We start from the raw sequence: 25,450 nt of genomic DNA, 5'->3' as shown, positions 1-25,450 counted from the left end.
CTTATTCAAGATCATATCAAAAATCTTATTCCTGTTCATAAACACTTTTAGAATTAGAATATTTTTAATATTAGCTAAAATTGATGACTGATTTATTAGCAGTAAAAATATGTGCGATATTAAACTTATCACTAAGAACATAAAAAACATTTCCATCACCACTTTAATCAATTTTACCATCACAAAGCATTTCCTGGGGGGCTTATTATACAGAGTAATCTTTTCTGTTGTACAGTTTGCAAACAAACATAAAGCTTACATAACATTGATAACCACTGCACAAAAACAGTTCACAAAAGTCTCATTGTCTTGTGTTTCAGTTGCTCAGTTGTGTCCTACTCTTTGTGGCCCTGTGGACTGCAGCACACTAGACTTCCCTGTCTTTCACTATCTCCTGGAGTTTGCTCAAACTTGTGTCTATTGAGTAAGTGATGTCATCCAACCATCTCATCCTCTGTACCCCTGCTTCTCCTCCTGCCCTCAAACTTTCCCAGCATCAGGGTCTTTTCCAATGAATCAGCTCTCTGGGTCTGCATCAGGTGGCCAAAGTATTGGAGCTTCAGCTTCAGCATCAGTCCTTCTAATGAATATTCAGGATTGACTTCTTTAAGGATTGACTGGCTTGATCTCCTTACTGACCAAGGGACTCTGAAGAGTCTTTTTCAGCACCACAATTCAAAAGTATCAATTCTTCAGCACTCAGCCTTTTTTCTGAGCCTTTTTTCTGGTCCAGCACTCACATTCATACATGATAATGGAAAAACCATAGCTTTGACTATCTGGACCTTTATAGACCAAGTGATGCCACTGCTTTTTAATATGCTGTCTAGGTTTGTCATAGATTTTCTTCCAAGGAGGAAGTCTAAATTTCATGGCTGCAGTCATAGTCTGTAGTGATTTTGGAGCCCAAGAAAATACAGTCTGTCACCTTTCCCACTTTCTCTCCATTTGCCATGAAGTGATAGGACTGGATGCCATGATCATAATATTTTAAATTTTGAGTTTTAAGCCAGCTTTTCAACCCTCCTCTTTAATGTCTATCAAGAAGCTCTTTGGTTCCTTTTTTCTTTCTGTTATTAACATAGTGTTATCTACATATCTGAGGTCAATTATATTTCTTCTGGCAATCTTTATTTCAGCTTGTGATTCATTCAGCTGGCATTTCACATGATGTACTCTGAATAAAAGTTAAATAAGCAGGGTGACAATATACAGCCTTGACCTACTCCTTTCCCCCTTTGGAACCAGTCCATTTTTTCATGTCTGGTTCTAACTGTTGCTTTTTGGCCTGCATACAGGTTTCTCAGTAGACAGGTAAGGTGGTCAGGTATTCCCATTTCTTGAAGAATTTTCCATAGTTTGTTTTGATCCACACAATCAAAAACTTTAGCATAGTCAATGAAGCAGAAGTGGATGTTTTTATGGAACTCTCTTGCTTTTTCTGGAAAAGGCAATGGCACTTCACTCCAGTACTCTTGCCTGGAAAATCCCATGGACGGAGGAGCCTGGTAGGCTGCAGTCCATGGGGTCGTGAAGAGTCGGACACGACTGAAGGACTTCACTTTCACTTTTCACTTCCATGCATTGGAGAAGGAAATGGCAACCCACTCCAGTGTTCTTGCCTGGAGAATCCCAGGGACGGTGGAGCCTGGTGGGCTGCCGTCTATGGGGGTCGCACAGAGTTGGACATGACTGACGTGACTTAGCAGCAGTAGCAGCTTGCTTTTTCTATGATCCAGTGGATGTTGGCAATTTGATCTCTGGTTCCACTGCCTTTTCTAAATCCAGCTTGAACATCTGGAATTTCATGGTTCACACACTGTTGAAGTTTGGCATGAAGGATTTTGAGGATTATCTTGCTAGCATATGAAATGAGTACAATTGTATGCTAGTTTGAACACTCTTTGGCATTGCCTTTCTTTGGGATTGGATTGAAAACTGATCTTTTCCAATTCTGTGGCCACTGATGAGTTTTCCAATTGCTGATTTTAAAGTGCAGCAATTTAACAGTATCATCTTTTAGGATTTGAAGTAGCTCAGCTGGAATTCCATCACCTAGCTGGAATTCCATTCCACTAGCTTTGTTAGTAAAGATGCCTCCCTAAAGCCCACTTGACTTCACACTCTAGGCTGTCTGGCTCTTGTTGAGTGACCACACACACCATCATGGTTATCCAGGTCATCTTTCTGTATAGTTCTTGTGTATTCTTGCCACCTCTTCTTAATCTCTTTTGCTTCATTAAGTTCCTACCATTTCTGTGTTTTATTGTGCCAGTCTTTGCATGAAATGGTCCCTTGGTATCTCCAATTTTCTTGAAGAGATCCCTAGTATTTCCCATTCTGTTGTTTTCCTCCATTTCTTTGGATTGTTTACTTAAGAAGACTTTCTTGTCTCTCCTTGCTCTTCTCTGGAACCCTGCATTCAGTTGGGTATATCTTTCCTCTTCTCCTTTGCCTTTTACTTCTTTGCTTTTCTCAGCTATTTGTAAGGCCTCCTCAGACAACCACTTTGCCTTCTTGCATTTCTTTTTCTTGGGGATGGTTTTGGTTACTGCCTCTTGTATGGTGTTGTGAACCTCTGTCCATAGTTCTCAGGCTTTCCGTCTAGCAGATCTAAGCCCTTGAATCTATTTGTCACCACCACTGTGTAAAATTAATGGTCAAATTAATTGTCTGAACAATAATTTTATCAATCATAAATTGGTTTTGAATAGTAAAATAATTCCCCCAAATCTGACATTCTATTGTCTATTTTAGAAATAGTATAAAGAAAATAAATTGGTGAATGTCAATCATATATACAATTAGTTTGGCTGAGAATAACAGTAATAATAATTTCTCACATTTTACAAAATGGCTATTTTTAGAGATTTTTTAATAAAAATATATAACTTTGGTACCAAAATTTATAAAAAGTGAAATAGCAACATTTATATTTTACTTATAATCTAAATGTTGTAAAACATAAAATGCCTTTTAATATGTATTTTTCTTTATTGTTTCTTGAAATAGTAAAATATACATTTGAACTAAAATGGGTTAATTTTTGTAATCAATTACATGAATGTTGAATTTTTTTTTTCCATTTAGTGTTATTAAACAAAAAACACTCTTCTAGTAAAGGCACAGTGAAAGTTCAATGCAATTATTCTTCTAGCAGCTTCTCTGCTTTTGCTTAAGAAAGAAAGAAAGAAAAAAACTGGAAGCAAAGCAGTAAGTACGTAAAACTTATTTACTTACTTGTAAATTAGTATGCAAATATAAAACTTCAAGTATAAGTTGTGAACAAATTGTGGTAAATAGCTAAGGGGTTTTGGTAAGAAAGAGAAAGAGAAAATGAAGGGAAATAAATTAAGCAGAAAGAACTGAGATTCCCTGGCAAGGAAAGTGTGAGTCACAGAAGCGAGTAAAAAATGAGAGTGAAAAACAGAAGATAGACATAGAGATGGAGATAAAAAGGGTGCCATGAAAGAAGAGCACCAGTAGATTTTCAGTCACTTATAGAAGTACACTCTCATTTTTTACACATTGCTTTTCACATGGATGAGAGTGTCCCTATCAATTACCTAAACTAATAAATGTTACTATGATGTTTTACTATAAAGTAACTCATTTCCTACTTATCACTGCAATTTGAAATAAAAATTAGTGTTCCCAGGCACTAATCTTGACTCCTTGAAGTCTTCTGCTCAGAAAAGAACATCCACAGAAGCAACAAACAGAATGAATATTTTCTGAATCCAGTAGCAATGCATCACATTTGTCCTGGAGTCGAGAAGTTCTTCTGGTGTGGCCTCTTTGTTATTCTTAGTAGTAGGAATGAAAATTGCGATGAACATTAAGAGCTACAAGTTGAAATGAGATTCCCAGGTGGTAGAGAATCTACCTGCCAATGCAGGAGATGCAGGGGACACGAGCTTGATTCCTGAATGGGGAAAATCCCCAGAAGAAAGAAATGGCAACCCACTTTAATATTATTGCCTGGGAATCCCATGGACAAAGAAGCCTGGTAGGCTACAGTCTGTGGGGTCATAAAGAGTTGGACATGACTGAGTACCCACGCAAACACACACACACAACTACACAGTAAGTTGAAAAGAGACATAAATTGAGGAAATATAGAATGCAAGGCTTTCATAATTTTATCTATGTTTCATTATTTAATATTCCCAGTGGTAATTAAAGGCAGAAACAAAAGCACTTCACAAACCTTGTTTGCTGGTCACAGAGACTACAGAATCAGAACCATCGTACAGAACGCTGCCAATAACAGACAGTTCAAGATCAGCCCAGTATATCCGTTCACTGAAATGATCCACAGCCAGACCTGTAAAATCAACATGCACAGACAAATGACAGCAATACAGTTGAGATTATTTAAAATTATGTTTCTTCTCTTTAATGTATTGTTATAATTGAAAATTTTTTCAAACAGCTTAGAAATTACCTAGTCTATATCATGATAGTGCAAAAATCAGAAAAAAATGAAATAACTTAATCTCTATCTGAAATATGTGTTAATAAATTACACAGAATTTATGTAATACAGTGTAGCAAGAAATATTTTTACTTCATGTAGGAAAAGCCATCCTAAATACCCCTCCCTTCTACTCTTACTGGTTTCTTAATTATGGTTGTTTTCTAGAAGACTTTCTTGTGACTTTTTTTTTTTAATCTTTAGAGTACACACAGAATTAATTCATCATTTAAATCATTTATCCAACCATTGTTTAAAATAATTCCAGGTAATTAGCTATATTTTTAATCTTTTCATGAAGGTGCATTTTGCAGAAAATAAAAGGTTCATGAGCTTAATCATAAGATATTTTCACCAGCTTGAGTTGGTCTATAGTGTTATGAGACACCTGTGTGCATGCTGAAGTTTAAATTGACTAAAGATTGATGTTTACAATAGGGAATAATGAATAGTAAATTCCTTAATTAAGTTTCTTGTTGTACTTACATTTTTCACTCTAATTTTTTACTCTAATAATTAATTTGCTCTGAGACTGTCATGTATTTCTTTTTATCAGTATCTGTTAATGAATACCACTGGACTAAAATGACATGCAATAAAAAATAATGTTTTTCTATTTATTCAATTTTTTATTTCATAATATAATTGGGATCTAGTCAGTGTCTTGTTGCACAAATATCATCAACGCATAGAATTCCTCAGGTAAACTTCCTTCAGTTTAGAAAAGTAAGACCCATAACATATGAATTCTATAATAAATCTTTGTTGCTGTAGATATTCAATTTTTACAACATAGCTAGACTATAGATGTGACGTATGACACACTTTGAAACTACAAGGCAGTCAAATTACCTTTAACATCTGCATGCTAAAAAGCTTTCTGAATGAGATCATTCAATGAAAAAAAAAAATTGAGGAAATTTAATGCCATCTTAAAGGCAAGGCAACTGAATGAAATGTATTTTTGAGTTTACACTAATTGTACTTTCTTGTAGATGGATCATAATTTAACAATCAAAATGAAAACATATCATGGTGAAAATCATTTGGGAATAGTTTTTCAGTAATGTATGTGTCTATCCCAAATATAATTAAACTAAATAAAAATATTTCTCAGGTGTAATATAGATGTATAGAACAGTCTTATGGACTCTGTGAGGGAGGGAGAGGGTGGGAAGATTTGGGAGAATGGCATTGAAACATGTAAAATATCATGTATGAAACGAGTTGCCAGTCCAGGTTCGATGCACGATACTGGATGCTTGGGGCTGGTGCACTGGGACGACCCAGAGGGATGGAATGGGGAGGGAGGAGGGAGGAGGGTTCAGGATGGGGAACACATGTATACCTGTGGCGGATTCATTTTGATATTTGGCAAAACTGATACAGTTATGTAAAGTTTAAAAATAAAATAAAATTAAAAAAAAAAAAAAAAAGAAATGTTCTATGTCCAATCAGCCTCTGAGAAATGACTTACCAATTAAAACAAGTGGCCCATGTTTTACTAGTTTCTGCTCAATGATTAATTTGCTATTTGGAGTTACGGTGGATATTAGGTCTTAGCTTTTTCATGTGTAATTATGAGTAACGTGAAACATAAAATGATCCAACTTCTTGCTGCCACCATTCTACTTCAAAATCATTGTCTACAAAAGATTTAAAATCCTTTTCTTTTCCTTCCACCAGTGTTATACAATAAAGTGGTAGATTAAAAAAAAAAAGTTGTTCTCAACCAAATTGATCTTTACATTTAAATATTAAATTTGTTAATCATAGAAATGAAGAAAACAATAGGTATTAATCTAATTTAATTACCAATATTGTTTTTTCAGATTCAACAGCAGTAAAATTTTTTCATATGTGTCATACATTGCAGTATTAGTCTAGGCTTAAGACACATACAGCTATAGTCCCATACTGTACTATTTTGGATGAAATTACATCCAGGCAAAAATTTTACCACAAGCTTTTAGATGAGTGGGATTTATATTCCCCTAAATCAAGGAGATCCAACCAGTCCATTCTGAAGGAGATCAGCCCTGGGTGTTCTTTGGAAGGAATGATGCTGAAGCTGAAACTCTAGTACTTTGGCCACCTCATGCGAAGAGTTGACTCATTGGAAAAGACTCTGATGCTGGGAGGGATTGGAGGCATGAGGAGAAAGGGACAACAGAGGATGAGATGGCTGGATGGCATCACTGACTCGATGGACATGAGTTTGGGTGAACTCAGGAGTTGGTGATGGACAGGGAGGCCTGGTGTGCTGCAATTCATGGGGTCGCAAAGAATCAGACAAGACTGAGTGACTGAACTGAACTGAACTGAAATCCACAAATCAATGACTTTGATTTCTCCCTAAGCCATTTGATAAAAGAGACAGTCTTTAAATTAAAAAGTTAAAGAAGAAGTAAACTAACTTCTGTTACAGAGGTGAGTCAAGTTTATATGAAAGAACAAGTCCATTTCTATATCTTTAAAATATTACATCTTTTTTGTCTTTAATAAAGAAGCAAAAATAAAGTGGGGGAAAAAAATCAATTCCTAGGAAAGTCATTCTTATCTGAACTGGGAATGGTGAATATTTGGAACCAAGTCAGTGAAAGTACATAAAATTTAAAATAAAATGTCTACTTGTTCTAATTCAGCATAATAGAAAGACAATTTGAAAAGAAACAACTTATAAAAGAAAAAGTCCTGATAAGTTTTAGGAGCACATGATAATGGCCCTAATCATTTTTTTTAACATCTCCCATGATATTAAGACTAAGTTTACATTTTAGGGATTTTTTAATCTAACTTTTAACTTTAAATTTTTCCAAGATCCTTCTACTAGTTCCCTTATTTCCACCGTGGTCTAAAAAGAAGACGGAAAATGGCAGAGGCAAAATCTTATGAGAACTGGCCATAATACCAATGTGATATTTAAGAGAGAAGACCTGGAGAAGAGAAATAAATTATGTTTTCAGAAAGGGAGAAAGAGATTATGTAGATTTCATGTTATAGCAAAATTGAGCTTTGTAAGGTAGTAATAACAAGCAAGTGTGCAATACCCTATTCTTGATTTAAGAGGTGATAAAAGGGGTCCAAAAAGAGGTAAAGATATTTACTGCTATGTCTAATTTATTTAAAAAAAAATTTTAAGTAATTTCTGAGAGAGGTTACCTATAAAACGTTTTGGATATTAGACTATGTTAAAGTTATTTTTACACATATATGTGCTTCCATGTGAGTTTGTGTGCTCAGCTACAAGGTCCTGTCAGACTCTTTGTGAAACCTGGATTATAGCTCACAAGGCTCCTTTGTCTATGGGATTTCCCAGGCAAGAATACTGGAGTGTGCTGAAGATCCCGTCTCCATAAGATCTTCCAACCCAGGGATTGAACCTGCATCTCCTACTTGGTAGGCAGATTCTTTACCACTGAGCCACTGGGTTCCCCCCACATACATATCATTCCAATCCTAAAGAAAGGCAATGCTAAAGAATGCTCAAACTACCACACAATTGCACTCATCTCACATGCTAGTAATGTTCAAAATTCTCCAAGCCAGGCTTCAGCAATACGTGAATTTCCAGATGTTCAAGCTGGTTTTAGAAAAGGCAGAGGAACCAGAGATCAAATTGCCAACATCTGCTGGATCATCAAAAAAGCAAGAGAGTCCAGAAAAACATCTATTTCTGCTTCATTGACTATGCCAAAGCCTTTGACAGTGTGGATCACAATAAACTGTGGAAAATTCTGAAAGAGATGGGAATACCAGACCACCTGACCTGCCTCTTGAGAAACCTGTATGCAGGTCAGGAAGCAACAGTAAGAACTGGACATGGAACAACAGACTGGTTCCAAATAGGAAAAGGAATACATCAAGGCTGTATATTGTCACCCTGCTTATTTAACTTATATGCAGAGTACATCATGAGAAACGCTGGGCTGGAAGAAGCACAAGCTGGAATCAAGATTGCCAGGAGAAATACTAATAACCTCAAATATGCAGATGACACCACCCTTATGGCAGAAAATGAAGAATAACTAAAAAGCCTCTTGCTGAAAGTGAACGAGGAAAATGAAAAAGTTGACTTAAAGCTCAACATTCAGAAAACGAAGATCATGGCATCTGGTCCCATCACTTCATGAGAACTAGATGGGGAAACAGTGGAAACAGTGGTAGACTTTGTTTCATGGGGCTCCAAAATCACTCTCAATGGTGACTGCAGCCATGAAATTAAAAGATGCTTACTCCTTGGAAGGAAAGTTATGACCAACCTAGATAGCATATTCAAAAGCAGAGACATTACTTTGCCGACAAAGGTCTGTCTCGTCAAGGCTATAGTTTTTCCAGTGGTCATATATGGATGTGAAAGTTGGACTGTGAAGTAAGCTGAGCTCCAAAGACTTGATGCTTTTGAACTGTGGTGTTGTAGAAGACTCTTGAGAGTCCCATGGACTGCAAGGAGGTCCAACCAGTCCATTCTAAAGGAGATCAGTCCTGGGTATTCTTTGGAAGGACTGATGTTGAAGCTGAAACTCCAACACTTTGGCCACCTCATGTGAAGAGTTGACTCATTGGAAAAGACTCTGTTGCTGGGGGTTGGGGGGGTTGGAGGCAGGAGGAGAAGGGGACGACAGAGGAAGAGATGGCTGGATGGCATCACCGACTCGATGGACATGAGTTTGAATGAACTCTGGGAGTTGGTGATGGACAGGGAGGCCTGGCATGCTGTGATTCATGAGGTTGCAAAGAGTCAGACATGACTGAGCGACTGAACTGAACTGATATATATATATATACACACACATACACACACACAGTTATTTATGAGTGTTAGCAAAATAATGTGTCGAGGAATTGAAAAATAGTCCTTAAATTTTTAATCTATCTCATTTAATTAGAGATCTTTTGTTGGCCAAGGACAAGAATTTGCTGAGTGAATCAAATAATTATGACTGTACCAGGCCAGTATGTACTTCTTTGTTTTTCTGTTTAGTCAGAAACTGCCACAATCTGAGAGGATCTAAAAGTAACATAAATAAGCTTTTGTATATCAAATAATATAGTATTAAAGCAAACTCATGTAATTTTACATGCCCTTCTCTTGGAGGGAAAAATGAAAAGCATTCATTTTTAAAAGAAATTAATTAATACATATTTGTAAGGCACCTCCCTTGCACCACACACTGTCAAGTCCTAGTATGTAACAAAGATTGAAACATTGATCATGTTTCTACTCTCATGGTACATCCTACTCACCCACCACACAATTGACTGAATCAGAATATAGATTATGTTTCTTGCATTTAATATTGGGCCTAAAACATTTGTGAAAAGAGAACTTAATACCATAACATAGGTTAGAGTATTAAAAATGGTATGCATTCATATCTTCACTCATTCAACACATAGTTAGTCTTGAGGAGAGTGGTGTAAGATGGCAGAGCAGAAGGACATGTGCTTATCTTCTCCTGCAAGAACTCCAAAACTACAATTCACTGCTGAAAAACCATCAGTTGGAGAATGTTGGATCCCACCAAAAAAGATACCCCAAGTCCAAGGGCAAAGGAGAAACTCCAACAAGATGGTAGGAGGAGAGAAATCACAATTAGAATCAAACCCGTTAACCACCAGAGATGCTCAGAGGGCTCAAACCTTGTGTACCAGGACCCTGAGACCCCACAGAGACTAAGCTAGAACTGTGTTTGAATGTCTCCTGCAAAGGTACAGTTCAGCAGTGAGCCGCTGCAGGGCCAGGGGCTCTGGGTGCAGCAGACCTGGGTATGGCATCAGCCCTCTTGGAGGAGGTCGCCATTAACCCCACCATAGAGCCACTAGAACTTACATAGAACTGGGGAAATAGGCTCTTGGAGGGCACAAACAGAACCTTGTGTGCACCAGAACCCAGGAGAAAGGAGCAATGACCCCATAACAGGCTGACCCAGACTTGCCCATGAGTGTCCAGGAGCCTCTGGCACAGGCATGGGTTGAGAGTGCTCTGCTGAGGGGTCAGGGGCAATGAGTGAAGCAGTACATGCATGGGGCCTTTTGAAGGAGGTCACCATTGTCTTCATTACCTGCACCATAGTTTGGCCTCAGGTCAGATAACAGGGATGGAACACAGCCCCACCCGTCAATAGAAAATTGGATTAAAGTTTTACTGAGCATGGCCCTGCCCATAAGAACAAGACCCAGTTTCCCCCAGTCATTCTCCCATCAGGAAGCCTCCATAAGCCTCTTATCCTTATCTATCAGAGGGCAGAGGGAATGAAAACCACAATCACAGAAAACTAACCAAACTGATCACATGGACCATAGCCCTGTCTAGCTCAGTGAAACTATGAGCCATGCCATGTAGGGCCACCCAAGATGGACGGGTCTTGGTGGACAGTCCTGACAAAACATGGTCCACTGGAGAAGGGAATGGCAAACCACTTCAGTATTCTTGCCTTGAGAACCCCATGAACAGTACGAAAATGGAAAAAGGAATGACACTGAAAGATGAACTCCCCATGTCAGTAGGTGCCCAATATGCTACTGGAGAAGAGTGGAGAAATAGCTCCAGAAAGAATGAAGAGATGGAGCCAAAGCACAAACAACATACAGTTGTGGATGTGATGGGTGATGGAAGTAAAGCCCTATGCTATAAAGAGCAATATTGCATAGGAACCTGGACTGTTAGGTCCACGAATCAAGGCAAATTGGAAGTAATCAAACAGGAGATGGCAAGAGTGAACATTGACATCGTTTTAGGAATCAGTGAACTAAAAAGGACTGGAATTGGTGAATGTAACTCAGATGACCACTATATCTACTACTGTGGGCAAGAATCCCTTAGAAGAAATAGAGTAGCCATCATAGTCAAAAAGAGTAAAAAATGCAGTACTTGCATGCGATCTCAAAAATGACAGAATGATCTCTGTTTATTTCCAAGGCAAACCATTCAATATCACAATAATCCAAGTCTATGCCCCGACCAGTAATGCTGAAGAAGCTGAAGTTGAACGGTTCTATGAAGGCCTACAAGACCTTCTAGAAATAATGCCCAAAAAATTTGTCCTCGTCTTTATAGGGGACTGGAATGTAAAAGCAGGAAGTCAAGAGCTACCTGGAGTAACAGGCAAATTTAACCTTGGGGTACAAAACAAAACAGGTCAAAGGCTAACAGAGTTTTGCCAAGAGAATGTACTGGTCATAACCAACACCCTCTTCCAACAACACAAGAAAAGACTCTACACATGGACATCACCAGATGGTCAAAACTGAATTAGATTGATCATATTCTTTCCAGCCAAAGTTGGAGAAGCTCTATACAGTCAGCAAAGACAAGACCAGGAGCTGACTGTGGCTTAGATCATGAACTTCTTATTGCCAAATTCAGACTGAAATTAAAGAAATTGGGGAAAACCACTAGACCATTCAGGTATGACCTAAAGCAAATCCCTTACAATTGTAGAGTGGAAGTGAGAAATAGATTCAAGGGATTAGATTTGATAGGCAGAATGCCTGAAGAACTACGGACGGGGCTTCCTGACATTGTACAGGAGGCAGTGATCAAGATCATCCCCAAGAAAAAGAAATGCAAAAAGGCAGAATGGTTGTCTGAGGAGGCCTTACAAATATCTGAAAAAGAAGAAAGGTGAAGGGCAAAGGAGAAAAAAGATAGATATACCCATTTGAATGCAGAGTTCCAAAGAATAGCAAGGAGAGATAAGAAAGCCTTCCTCAGTGATCAATGCAAAGAAATAGAGGAAAATATTAGCATGGGAAAGACTAGAGATCTCTTCAAGAAAATTAGAGACACAAAGGGAACTTGTCATGCAAAGATGGACACAATAAAGGACAGAAATTTTATGGACCTAACAGAAGCAGAAGATATTGAGAGGAGGTGGCAAGAATACAAAGAACTAAACAAAAAAGATCTTCATGGCTTATCTCTAGATAACCACGATGGTGTGATTACTCACCTAGAGCCAGACATCCTGGAATGTGAAGTCAAGCAGGTCTTAGAAAGCATCACTACAAAGCTAGTGGAGGTGATGAAATTCCAATTGAGCTATTTCAAATCTTAAAAGATGATGCTGTGAAAGTGCTGCACTCAATATGCCAGCAAATTTGGAAAACTCAGCAGTGGCCACAAAACTGAAAAAGGTCAGTTTTTACTCCAGTCCCAAAGAAAGGCAATGCCAAAGAATGTTCAAACTACCACTCAATTGCACTCATCTCACACACTAGCAAATTAATACTCAAAATTCTCCAACCCAGGTTTCAACAGTACGTGAACCGTGAGCTTCTAGATGTTCAAGCTGGATTTAGAAAAGTCAGAGGAACCAGAGATCAAATTGCCAGCATCCGTTGGATCATCAAAAAAGCATAAGAGTTCCATAAAAACATCTACTTCTGATTTATTGACTACGCCAAAGACTTTGACTGTGTGGATCACAACAAACTGTGTAAAATTCTTCAAGAGATGGAAATACCCGACCACCTGATCTGCTTTCTGAAATCTGCACACAGGTCAAGAAGCAACAGTTAAAACTGGACATGGAACAACAGACTGGTTCCAAATTTGGAACAGAGTACATCAAGACTATATACTGTCACCCTGCTTATTTAACTTATATGCACATGTGAAATGCTGGGCAGGATGAAGCACAAGCTGGAATCAAGATTGCTGGGAGAAATATCATAACCTCAGATATGCAGATGACATTGCCCTTATGGCAGAAAGTGAAGAAAAACAAAAGAGCTTCTTGATGAAAGTGAAAGAGGAGAGTGAAAAATCGGCTTAAAACTCAACATTCAGAAAACAAAGATCATGGCATCCAGTCCCATCACTTCATGACATCCAGTCCCATCACTTCATGACAAATAGATGGGGAAACAATGGAAACAATGAGAGACTTTATTTTTTGAGGCTCCAAAATCACTGCAGATGGGAACTTCAGCCATGAAATTAAAAGACACTTGCTCCTTGGAAGAAAAGCTATGACCAACCTAGACAGCATGTAAAAAAGCAGAGATTTTACTTTGCCAACAAAGGTCCATCTAGTCAAAGCTATGGTTTTTCCAGTAGTCATGTATGGATGTGAGATTTGGACTATAAAGAAAGTTGAGCACCAAAGATTTGATGCTTTTGAACTGTGGTGCTTGAAAAGACTTTTGAGAGTCCCTTGGACTGCAAAGAGATCCAACCAGTCAATCCTAAAGGAAATCAGTCCTGAATATTCATTGAAAGGACTGATGCTGAAGCTGAAACTCCAATACTCTGGCCACTTGATTCAAATAATTGACTCATTAGAAAAGACCCTGATGCTGGGAAAGATTGAAGGTGGGAGGGGAAGGGGATGACAAAGGATGAGATCATTGGATGGTATCACCAATTTGATGGATATGATTTTGAGTAAGCTCTGGGAGTTGGTGATGGACAGGGAAGTCTGACATGCTGCAATCCATGGAGTCACAAAGATTTGGACAAGACTCAGTGACTAAACATATACTAATCATAGGTAATATTCCACAGGGGATATATCAAGAATATTCATAATGGTGTTGGTTTAAGCTATTTATGATCTTGTTGGGCACATAGATTATACATTAAAGCATTAACGAGTCAATGATTATATATCATTAAAGCAATAGGTGATTGAGAACCAAGTATGGAGATAAGCAGTGCTTTCGATGCCCAGAGAATTGAGGTATCCCTTTGATTTTGGAAAGTACGCAATGGCAGTGCTGGTGGTGAACAAACACAGGGCTACCTGGGTGGTGTGCTAACTATACAATCAGATAGTACAGTTCTAACCCTTAAATGCACAGGAGCTGGATAAAGGGATAGAGAAGTTTATATCTACTCCTACTGCTGTTCATGATACTAGTACCACTTACACTCTACTGCGGTACAGAGCATAACCAGATGCACTGCACCCTAGTGCACATGGGCTTCATGTTTGTGTAAAGGAAAAACAGCATTTTCTATTAACCCTAGATGTAAATAATAAGACATTACACTTGGAGAGAAAAAGAGGTATTATTATAGTTACTGATTTCAGTTTCATAACTTTGGAGTCAGGGTAAATATTTATAAACATACACCAAGAAAAGAGATAATATAGGTATACATAAACCTATGATGTTTCTAAGAAACCATAAGCAATTAATGTACTTGTATGGAAGGATATCTTATAAAATATATTTGGATAAGTGCACATTTTCTCTAGCATATTAATATAATGTATATATATATGTGTGTGTGTGTATATATATCCAAATGATCACCAACTTTCCCTTGTTACTTTCTAGCATTATGCTATTTATGAAATCTAAATTATCTATTATTTCCTAAAAATCTTCTGATATTATTTTTTATTTATTTGTATATCAGTAACATTTGGCTTGCATTACTGAAGTTATTAATCACTATAAATTTAAGACAGATGAAAAGATAATAGAGATATTTCTCCTTGATGGAATAAAATCCTCCCTAATAATACAAGACTAGCATTTCCAATATTAGGAAATTCAATATGCAGGTGCGCAATAGATACAGCAATAGATTTTACATGTAGCATATGGATTTTTAAAAATCTTTTAGAATTTGAACATATAAAATGAGAATACTAGTCAACAAAGTATACTAAATGATATTTATAAACATGGATAAAAATATTTTTAAAAATTAATCAGGAGTTATGGGCTTCCCTGGTGGCTCAAACAGTAAAGAATCCACCTGCAATGTGGGAGACCTGAGTTCAATCCCTGGGTTGGAAGATCCCCTGGAGGAGTAAGTTATGGTGGATATATCTCATATCTTATATAAGATACAAATGTAAGGTTTTAGTATTAATACATGGCTTATTATTCCTATAGTTATTCTTAGCCTCTTAGATATTCAAGAAATTATACCAATTAATTTACATTGGTTTTAATATCTGATTTAAATGAATTATATCAATTCTCCATAAGGTAAATATTGCCATATGCAATTTACAAGTGAGGACTTCAGTGCTCAAAGTTTATACAGGTTGCTCAATTTTAACACAAGCCTATATAAATTTAAGGCTACAACTCTTTCTACTACTCTGTATTTATTCTGTGTAAGGCACTATGCTATGTCCAATTGGGTATATTATCTTCCTTTTGAAACTTTTCTGTCAACTACTGTGACACTGAATTCTGTTGCTTTGCTCCTATTGCTCAAACACCTCTGTTGTCTGCACTTTTGACCTTAACTCTTCTAAACATAACCATCTCACACATTTCTGCCCTTTCTGCCCTAGGAAGCTTCTTTGTTTCACAGTCAGACGCTTTCACTTTTCGCTTTCATGCATTGGAGAAGGAAATGGCAACCCACTCCAGTGTTCTTGCCTGGAGAATCCCAGGGATGGGGGAGCCTGGTGGGCTGCTGTCTATGGGGTCGCACAGAGTCAGACACGACTGAAGCGACTTAGCAGCAGCAGCAGCAGCAGCAGCATCCCTCTTAACAACTCCAGCAAGTTTCAGTCATCAACTTTCTGTTGCTAATTCCCCAAACTAAGTGTCTAGTTCTGCTTTGAGCTCCAGAACTAAAACTTCCAATAATCTGTGAGATAGCTTCATCTGAGAATTTCCGAGGTGGTGCTAGTTGTAAAAAATCTGCCTACCAATGCAGGAGATGCAAGAGACGTGGGTTCGATTCCTGGGTCAGGAAGATTCCCTGGATTAGGAAATGGCACCCCACTCCAGTATTTTTGCCAGAAAAATTTCATGGATAGAGGAGCATGGTATACTACACTCCATGTGGCTGCAAAGAGCAGAACAACTGAGCACACACAGACACACACACACACACACACCCCTCCATCTCATTGATTTAGGTTGGCCATGTCTACAACTACAACACATGATAACCAGGGAATAGCATTCCCTTCATAAACAAACTTCCCAAGAACCCCTGTCTCAGGCTCCCTCCTAAGGATCTCAGACTGGCAATTCTATACATTGCTTCCTGAGTCATACTTTAAAATGAAAATAATGTCATGTATACTATGACTATGACTTCTTGGAGAAGGAAATGGCAACCCACTCCAGTATCCTTGCCTGGAGAATCCCATGGACAGAGGAGCCTGGTAGGCTACAGTCCACAGGGTTACAAAGAGTCGGACATGACTGAGCGACTTCACTCACTCACTCACTCATACTATGATTATGAAAGTGAAAGTAAGTGAAAGTCACTCAGTCATGTCCGACCCCATGGACTATACACTCTTCAGGCCAGAATACTGGAGTGGGTAGCCTTTCCCTTCTCCAGGAGATCTTCCCAACCCAGGGATCAAACCCAGGTCTCCCTCATTGCAGGCAGATTCTTTACCAGCTAAGCCACAAGGGAAACCCAAGAATACTGTGGAGTGGGTAGCCTATCCCTTCTCTAACGAATCCTCCTAACTCAGGAATCAAACTGGGGTCTCCTGCATTGCAGGTGGATTCTTTACCAAGTGAGCTATTAGGGAAGCCTTTACTATGACTATGTAAGATGTTAAATCAGACATTTTTTTTTTAATCAACTGTCTGAATTTTATATAAGTCTAAAATTAGTCAAAAGTAAAAAAAGTTCTTTAAAATTGTGTTTGAACAGATTATGCCACTTTCCTCAATATCCTCAAATGTCCCCCCTTAAAGCCAGAACAGAATCTAATCCTTATCAGAGTGTCTCAGGTCCTAGATGATCTGCCTCTGGTCAGCTTGTCATTCCCACATATCCTGTTCTCCATATGCTCATGTGGAGCACATGCTCATGAGAATATGAGCACGTGAGGATAAGCTCATATGCTCAGTCTCCAGTTGCTCACATGCTTCAAGGCATACAATCATCCCATGGTATCCACAGGGCATTGGTTATAGGATCCTCTGTGGGTACCAGAACCCACTGATGCTCAAGTCTTTTACATAAAATGGCATATTACACTCAGCCCTCGGAATCAGCAGCTTCAGCAAATTCAACCCACCATGGATAGGGAGGGCCCACTGTCCTAACATCACTGCTGTTTTCCTCATGTGCTAGATTCATTCCTAACTCATGACTTACACTCTTTCTGCTTGGACAGCTCTTTCCTCACATAATCACATAGCTTGCTATCTATCTTTATTCAGTTATCTTCTCAAATATCACCTTTCTAGAGATGACTTCTCTGATAATCATAACTAAAATAGTACTCTCTCAAACTAGGCATCCCTCATGTTCTTTTTTCCCTATATATTTTTTTTTTTTACATACATCTGACATGATGTATCCTACATGTTCTATCCTATATAGGAAGGTCAGTTTCATGAGAATCAGAATTCTCTCAAAAAGGGCAGGAACTATTTCTTCAGCATTTGGAACAATTTCTGGCACCAGGTGAGTCTTTAATTAGTGTTTGTTAAATCACTGACAAGAGACACATCTATATAAATGAACTCAATCCCAAGCGTTCCTACCTTCTGTATGGGTAAAAACAATCTATTTGGAGGAAAAGGCAGTAGGTACATTAAAAGTAAATATATATATATATAATATATATATTTTATTATATATATAATATATATAATATATTATATATATATTTATTTATATTTATATAAATATATATATATATTTGTATATATATATATGTATATATATATATACACACACACCAAATATAAAGTTTCTACTGTGAAAGGGACTGCAAAGCCTCACTGTTAAATAACATGTGCTATAGAAAATGTATGCTGTCCTTCTGATGCAGATGTAGTGGGTGACAGTGGGGAGGGAGCAAAAATCTCTGAGGCTTCTACATTGTGAAAATGTTTTATTGAGGAAGGACTAAATTTAGACCTTTCAAAACTGATAAAATTCAGGGACTTCCCTGGTGGTCTGGTGGTTAAAATTTGGTGCTTACAATGCAGGGGCTGTGGGTTTGATCCCTGGTTGGGGAACTAAGGTGCTTCCCAGGTGGCTCAGTGGTAAAGAATCAGCCTGCCAATGCAGGAGACATAAGAGACGCAGGCTTGATCCCTGGTTAGGGAAGATACTCTGGAAAAGGAAATGGCAACCCACTCCAGTATTCTCACCAGGAAAATTCCATGGGCAGAGAAGTCTGGTGTGCTACAGTCCATGGAATCACAAAGAGCCTCATGCAATTTAGTGACTGAGCACAGCACAGTGGGGAACCAAGCTTCCATATGCCATGAGGCCAAAAAAATTAGAAAAAAAAGAGCAAAAATGATTGGTAAGATTCAGCTAAGTTCATAGAAGTTGGAAGGGTACTGTAGAAGAGGGATCTGAAAGGAAAATGGCGTGGGAGAAAGAATAGGAATGCAAAAAAAAAGCTGAGTTCCGAAGCAGTCTGGGAAGTACAGAGAGTGTAGACTGGTGATTTAGATGATGTGCTGGAAAGGAGATTTAAGCTAGATTGAAAGAAGCTGTGAATGTCTTTCATACCTCTCTTTCACAAAAATTATTTGCATATTACCATCTCTCTGTCCATTTAGTCTCTCATCCTTTAGCAGTTTACCATCTCTCCCAATATCATTAACATATAGCTGTAAAAGCATCCTAATACAGTGCTATAAACTGTCAAAATTTCACGCAGGTGAAAGCCTGATGGCCTTATAACTTAGGTAATTTTCAAATAACATCCCCATAATATCACCAAAAGTATGATAAGAACCTGAGTTTCAAGTTGGAAAACTATGACATGAAATGTTAATGACTATAAATTATTTTGTCTGCTTTCAAAAATGACTACATTGCCAAATGGAACCAGAAAGCATGGCAACATTGTAATATTTAGCATAATATTTCATGTCATTTTATATTATTAGAGTATAATTGCTTTACAATGTTTTGTTACTTTCTGCTGTACAACAACATGCATCAGCTATATATATACACACATATTCTCTCCTTCTTGATCACTCCTTCCACCTCTCCCATCCCACCACTCTCGGTCATCACAGAGCACCGAGCTGAGCTTCCTGTGCTATGCAGCAGCTTCCCACTAGTTATCTATTTTACACACGGTAATGTATAAATGTCAATGCTACTCTCTCAATTTGTCTCACCCTGCTATTTCATATTTTAGACAGTGTGGGATACATATCATACCTGTAGGTCTCTGTAAATTCTTTTGTACTAAAATTCTTCTCAGTGTACCATCCATGGCCGCCTCTTCTATGTGGGAGTGGTCCCCAACAACAGTCCAGTACATCATCCTGAAGAGATAGGTCAAGTTGATTAGCCTGGTGACAATGCTGGCACAGCCCCAAACAAGGTCTGAAGAGATCCTGTGCATTCGAATCACCTTAGAGTCCCTGATAAAGGGACTAACTCTAAATGTGCAGAGTAAAGACCTCCAAGAGAGGGCTGTGGAATCAAGGTTTTAATAGTCATACACTAGTCCCTGATAGCTCAGCTGGTAAAGAATCCCCCTACACTGCGGGAGACCTGGGTTCAATCCCTGGGTTGGGAAACTTCCTGGAGAAGGGAAAGGCTACCCACTCCAGTATTCTGGCCTGGAGAATTCCATGGACTGTATAGTCTATGGGGTTGCAAAGCATCGGATACGACTGAGCGACTTTCATTCACTCACTCACACTAGTGTTAGCTTCTCAGTTGTGTCTGATTCTTTGCAATCCCAAGAACTGTAGACCACCAGGCTCCTCTATCCATGGAATTCTCCAGGCAAGAATACTGAGGTGGGTTGCCATTTCCTTCCCCAGGGGATCTTACTGATCCAGGAATCGAACCCAGATCTCCTGCATTGCAGGCAGATTCTTTACCAACTGAGCTACAAGGGAAGCCCGTATTTCCTACTAAAATTTGAGAGTTACTGTTTAACAGGATAAACTGTAGTTCACTTGATTCCCAAAGCTCAATTTTGAAAATTTCTTTAGAAGAAGAATATCCTAACACTTGAAACCATCTTCTTCTTGTGACAGAATTCATTTTACTATGGTTGATATATCAGTATGTTTTCTTTTATGATAAAGTAACTATTTCCTCAAACAGAAATAATTTTCTAACTTAGAAGATACCACACTGCTTAATTCTATTAAGTAAACAATTGCTTCTTTTTACTCAGGATCTAATGGTCCACTTTATGGATGATTAGGAGTTTTATTTAACATTTCCCTATTTCTTTTTGCCCACTGCTTATAAATTAAAAATAAAATAATAAAAAAGAAAAACAAATCAAGTAAAATAAAGGACATATTTGTATTAAATTTTTAAAGTCTGTTTATACATATGCTTTCATTTTTTATTACCAGAAACAGCCAAAATCACTAATACTCTACACTTAAAATGGTTAAACATTATATATAACATCTCAAAAAATTAGTTTTAGATTAACAATAGTGGTTACATTTTCATATCAGTTTCATTAATCTGAATGTATATATAACATATACAGACACTAAATGTATAAAGTACATTTATACAACTGTTCAGAGAAAAACACAAATTTTTCACCACTATTTGGTATGAAAAGAACATTCTTTTTTACAGAAGGAGTAGAGGGATTTTCACAAGTCTTGTGACTCTATTATATGTTGAACACTCATCCAAAAACAACACTGTAGAAAACAGGTGGGACAATCTCTAAAAATGGATAGTCATATGAAGAAACATCAATAACCATGTTATTAACCTACCCTCTTTTAGGATTTACAGCAATGGCATAGGGTTCTCCAGCCATATTTGTTAAGAGTCTGGTACAGTTGGGGCCACTCAGCTGCCCTACGTTGATAGAGTACCTCAAACTGGTCCAGTGAGTAGTGTAGTAACTGAACCAGTGCATTCGAGAATGGTCGGTCCAATAAATATTTCCAGCAACCCAGTCAACTGCAATGTCCCTGGGCCTTCTAAATTCAGGACACTAAAAGAAAACAAAACAACAAACCACAGTATTTGCAAAAGCAAATTGGTGGAGTTTTCTATATCTATATATATTGAGATTATTTGGGAATCAAATTAATATGATCAGGTATTAATTATAATATAGATTTTTAAACATATTTTATTCTTACTTTTAATAGGTATATAATTTCCCAAGTCCTAAGTATATAGTTCATTGGAATTTTACCTATCACTGCCCCTGTTTATGATACCCCCCTTATGGCAGAAGTGAAGAGGAACTAAAAAGCCTCTTGATGAAAGTGAAAGAGGAGAGTGAAAAAGTTGGCTTAAAGCTCAACATTCAGAAAACAAAGATCATGGCATCTGGTCCCATCATGTCATGAGAAATAGTTGGGGAAACAGTGTCAGACTTTACTTTTTGGGCTCCAAAATCACTGCAGATGGTGAATTGCAGCCATGAAATTTAAAGATGCTTACTCCTTGCAAGGAAAGTATGACCAACCTAGATAGCATATTCAAAAGCAGATCATTACTTTGCCAACCAAGGTCCATCTAGTCAAGGCTATGTTTTTTCCTGTGGTCATGTATGGATGTGAGAGATGGACTGTGAAGAAGGCTGAATGCCGAAGAATTGATGCTTTTGAACTGTGGTGTTGGAGAAGACTCTTGAGAGTCCCTTGGACTGCAAGGAGATCCAACCAGTCCATTCTGAAGGAGATCAGCCCTGGGATTTCTTTGGAGGGAATGATGCTGAAGCTGAAACTCCAATACTTTGGCCACCTCATGCGAAGAGTTGACTCATTGGAAAAGACTCTGATGTTGGGAGGGATTGGGGGCAGGAGGAGAAGGGGACGACAGAGGATGAGATGGCTGGATGGCATCACCGACTCGATGGACGTGGGTTTGGGTGAACTCCAGGAGTTGATGATGGACAGGGAGGCCTGGCATGCTGCGATTCATGGGGTCTCAAAGAGTTGGACACGACTGAGTGACTGAACTGAACTAAACTGAACTGCCCCTGTTTAACTACCACCCTGTTAGAATATTTCCAGAACTGTAGAAGGTTCACTTATGTCTACCAGTTAGTATTTCTCTTAGAATAAGCATAATAATAACGTCTAATGTCATAGATCAGTTTAAACAAATCCACATAAATATCATCGTACTCTTCAATGCCTGATCTTGATTCAATATCATGTCCATGTATCCATACTGTTGTGTATGTCAGTTTAATTGTTTTTATTTCTGGATAATATTTAATTTCATGAATAATATCAATTTGTTTACCATTTTACTGGTAATATATATTTTGTTTGTTAATAATTTTAGGCCATTACAATAAAAATTATTAATATTCCTGTATGTATCTTTTGGTGGACACAAACTCACATTTTATTGAATATTTAATAAGAAATAGAACTATTGAAGCTTAAGGTATACATATGTTTGCTTGAATAGATAGGGTTAGAATTTTCTTTCAAAGCATCTCTACCAATATGCACTCTTTTCAGCAATTTAATAAAGTTACAGTTGCTCTGCATCCTTACCATATATAATTTGATTTAAAATCGAAAAAGAATGTTAATACAAATAGGCACATTTAGAGAGATGCTATATTAAAACGTCTTTCGAGGAAAGTTACAAACTCTGTCATTTATATTAAATCTGCTAGCTTGGATTTTCTGTGTAATACTATATTACTGAATTATTGTGAGACAAAGGTAAGAGAGTTCATTGGGAATAGACAGCAAGGAAAATAACGTATGCTCTGTGCCCTTCAATTAACTTGATCACTTTGAGCTGAAGCTAGTGTAATAATTAATTTGACATGCTCGGGCTTATTGTGCATAGCCAAAAGTGAGAAGGAATTCTCAGGGGTATTATATCAAGACTAGAAGCAATTATTTGAAGGTGATTATAACTAGACATGTCATCAATGTGTAAAAGCATCGTTAAGACCTGGTAACGAGTGGAAATGTGGGTTTTTAACAGATAACTGTTTCTTCTGTGTTTTACTAGTGAACACATTTTGTTAAATTGTGCTTGGGTTAAAAACAAACAGACTGAACTTCTCAAAAAAAACATGAGATGCCAAGAAATAAGAATTGCAAGTTACCATCTGCTATGTGATTACTGAGATCATAAGGAAGGAAAATATGGCTCAAATTAAACACAGAACCTTTAGAAATTTCTAATGGCCTTTATTATTAGTCTTTTCACTGACTGACTTAAAAACTAAACTTTTGAAATATTACAGTACCTTATTTTTCTACTCTAATTTTAAATACTACCCATCTACCCAGTGATATCTCATAGCTACCTAAAGTTAAATGAAAAGTACTCTGAAATACAACATAATCTAAACATTCCATACAAATAATATTTATAAATGGGTAAAATATAAAGATTTATCCTAGCCAAACCACAAAATAATTTTCAAGTGTTTCAGTATCATTTAACTTAAATGTAATTGCTGCTTTTGATTTGGCAGTATTTAAAAGTAAATTTATCAACAAATGATATGGACATGTCAATGTAAATCTTGAATTTATAAACATGAGAGACAATAGGAGAAAATAACCATTATGAACTGTATAAAGCCTCTTGGAGTATATTTATTTTTTTTAACATGACTGGAGCAATCTTTTACCATGCACTTGTCCAGCACGAACATAGAAGAATACCCTATTTTGCCTTTGGTGGTGGTTGGTGGTTTAGTTGCTAAGTTGTGTCCTACTCTTGAGACTCCATGGATTATAGACCATGAGGATCCTCTGTCCATTAGATTTCCCAGGCACAAATACTGGAGTGGCTTGTCATTTCCTTCTCTAGCGGATCTTCCCAACCCAGGGATAGAACCTGAGTCTCCTGCATTGCAGGCAGATTCTTTATTGAATGAGCCAACAGGGAAGCTCAAATTTGCCTTTATAAAATGTTAATATACTATATGATTTTTCTGTCCTAGTGGTATCCTTGCTAAATAGGACATATTTTATGCAAAGTACCTCTTTTTAAATTTAATATTTTCATTTTGTTTCACTCATGCTCAAAAAAGAGCTGGTTATCTTTCCATTCTGTATTTATATTCCTCTTCTGCTAACAGTTAAAATCTCAAATTCCTAATGATCATGGAACATTCAGAACTCTGATTTTGTGATACCTTTCAGAAAAGCTGGCTGGTGAAAATTCTATTAATGGTGAATTCTAAGAGGATATATAGAATTTAGGTCACATTACTAGAATAAATGTTACTTTTAAATGCTGAGCACAAGAGATACTGATGAGTTATAGAGCCATTTAATCCATATAGTTATTCTCTGGTTCCTTGATCAAGGAATCTCTAATGTTATTCCCGTATCAACTAAGGTAGTTAGAATATGGAGTAAAGGATGGTCACACCCAATAAATTCAACCTAAAGTCATGAATCATCAGTGACAAGATGATTCTCGGGAATTATGGCAACCAGGTGAAGATGTTACTAGGTATTCATCCTTAATGACTCATAACAAACTGAATGCTCAGTAATTCTCAACACTGAAAAGAGCAAGATTGAACAAAAGATGAACAACAAGAAGACAGAAACAAGATGGTCTTATTGTTAGGGAAACCATGGCCAAATTAGGAAATCATCTTTATAGTGAGTTCTATAGAAATAAATAATCCAAAAAATAAATAAATAAATAAATAATCCCTTTCTATTGCTCATGGCTTGACCAGGATTGCATTTAAAGTGAAAGTGAAAGTTGCTCAGTTGTGTCAGACTCTTTGCGACCCCATGGATTATACAGTCCATGGAATTCTCCAGGCCAGAGTGCTAGAGTGGGTAGTCTTTCCCTTCTTCAGGGGATCCTCCCAACCCAGAGATTGAACCCAGGTCTCCCACATTGCAGGCGGATGGATTCTTTACCAACTGAGACACAAGGAAAATCAAAGAATACTGGAGTCCTTCTCCAGGGGATCTTCCTGACCCAGGAATTGAACTGGGGTCTCCTGCACTGCAGGCAGATTCTTTACCAACTGAAATATCAGGGAAGCCCAATAGGGAGGATTATGTTAGTCATCTAAAAGGGAATCTCATATTGAATGAAGGCTGGTTGAAGAGTGGAATGCAAATTGCTGGTGGGTC

At 37.6% G+C, this 25,450-nt stretch overlaps 1 protein-coding gene across 1 annotated transcript in view; it reads right to left on the bottom strand.

Moving 5' to 3' along the window:
- The window catches only part of LRP1B (LDL receptor related protein 1B), a 2,209,913-nt gene that overhangs the window by 119,744 nt on the left and 2,064,719 nt on the right, over positions 1-25,450 (bottom strand). Inside the window, exons 78-80 of the mRNA XM_025261770.3 lie at positions 21,119-21,342; positions 19,572-19,678; positions 4,211-4,327 (exon numbers count right to left, since the gene is read on the bottom strand). Coding sequence (XP_025117555.3) covers positions 4,211-4,327; positions 19,572-19,678; positions 21,119-21,342 — 448 coding nt within the window. The remainder of the gene's footprint in view (positions 1-4,210; positions 4,328-19,571; positions 19,679-21,118; positions 21,343-25,450) is intronic.

The sequence above is a fragment of the Bubalus bubalis genome, chromosome 2, assembly GCF_019923935.1.
Source record: "Bubalus bubalis isolate 160015118507 breed Murrah chromosome 2, NDDB_SH_1, whole genome shotgun sequence".
NCBI lineage: Eukaryota > Metazoa > Chordata > Mammalia > Artiodactyla > Bovidae > Bubalus > Bubalus bubalis.
The sequence above is the reverse complement of the archived record's forward strand: the minus strand, read 5'-3'. Positions and strand labels throughout refer to the sequence as shown.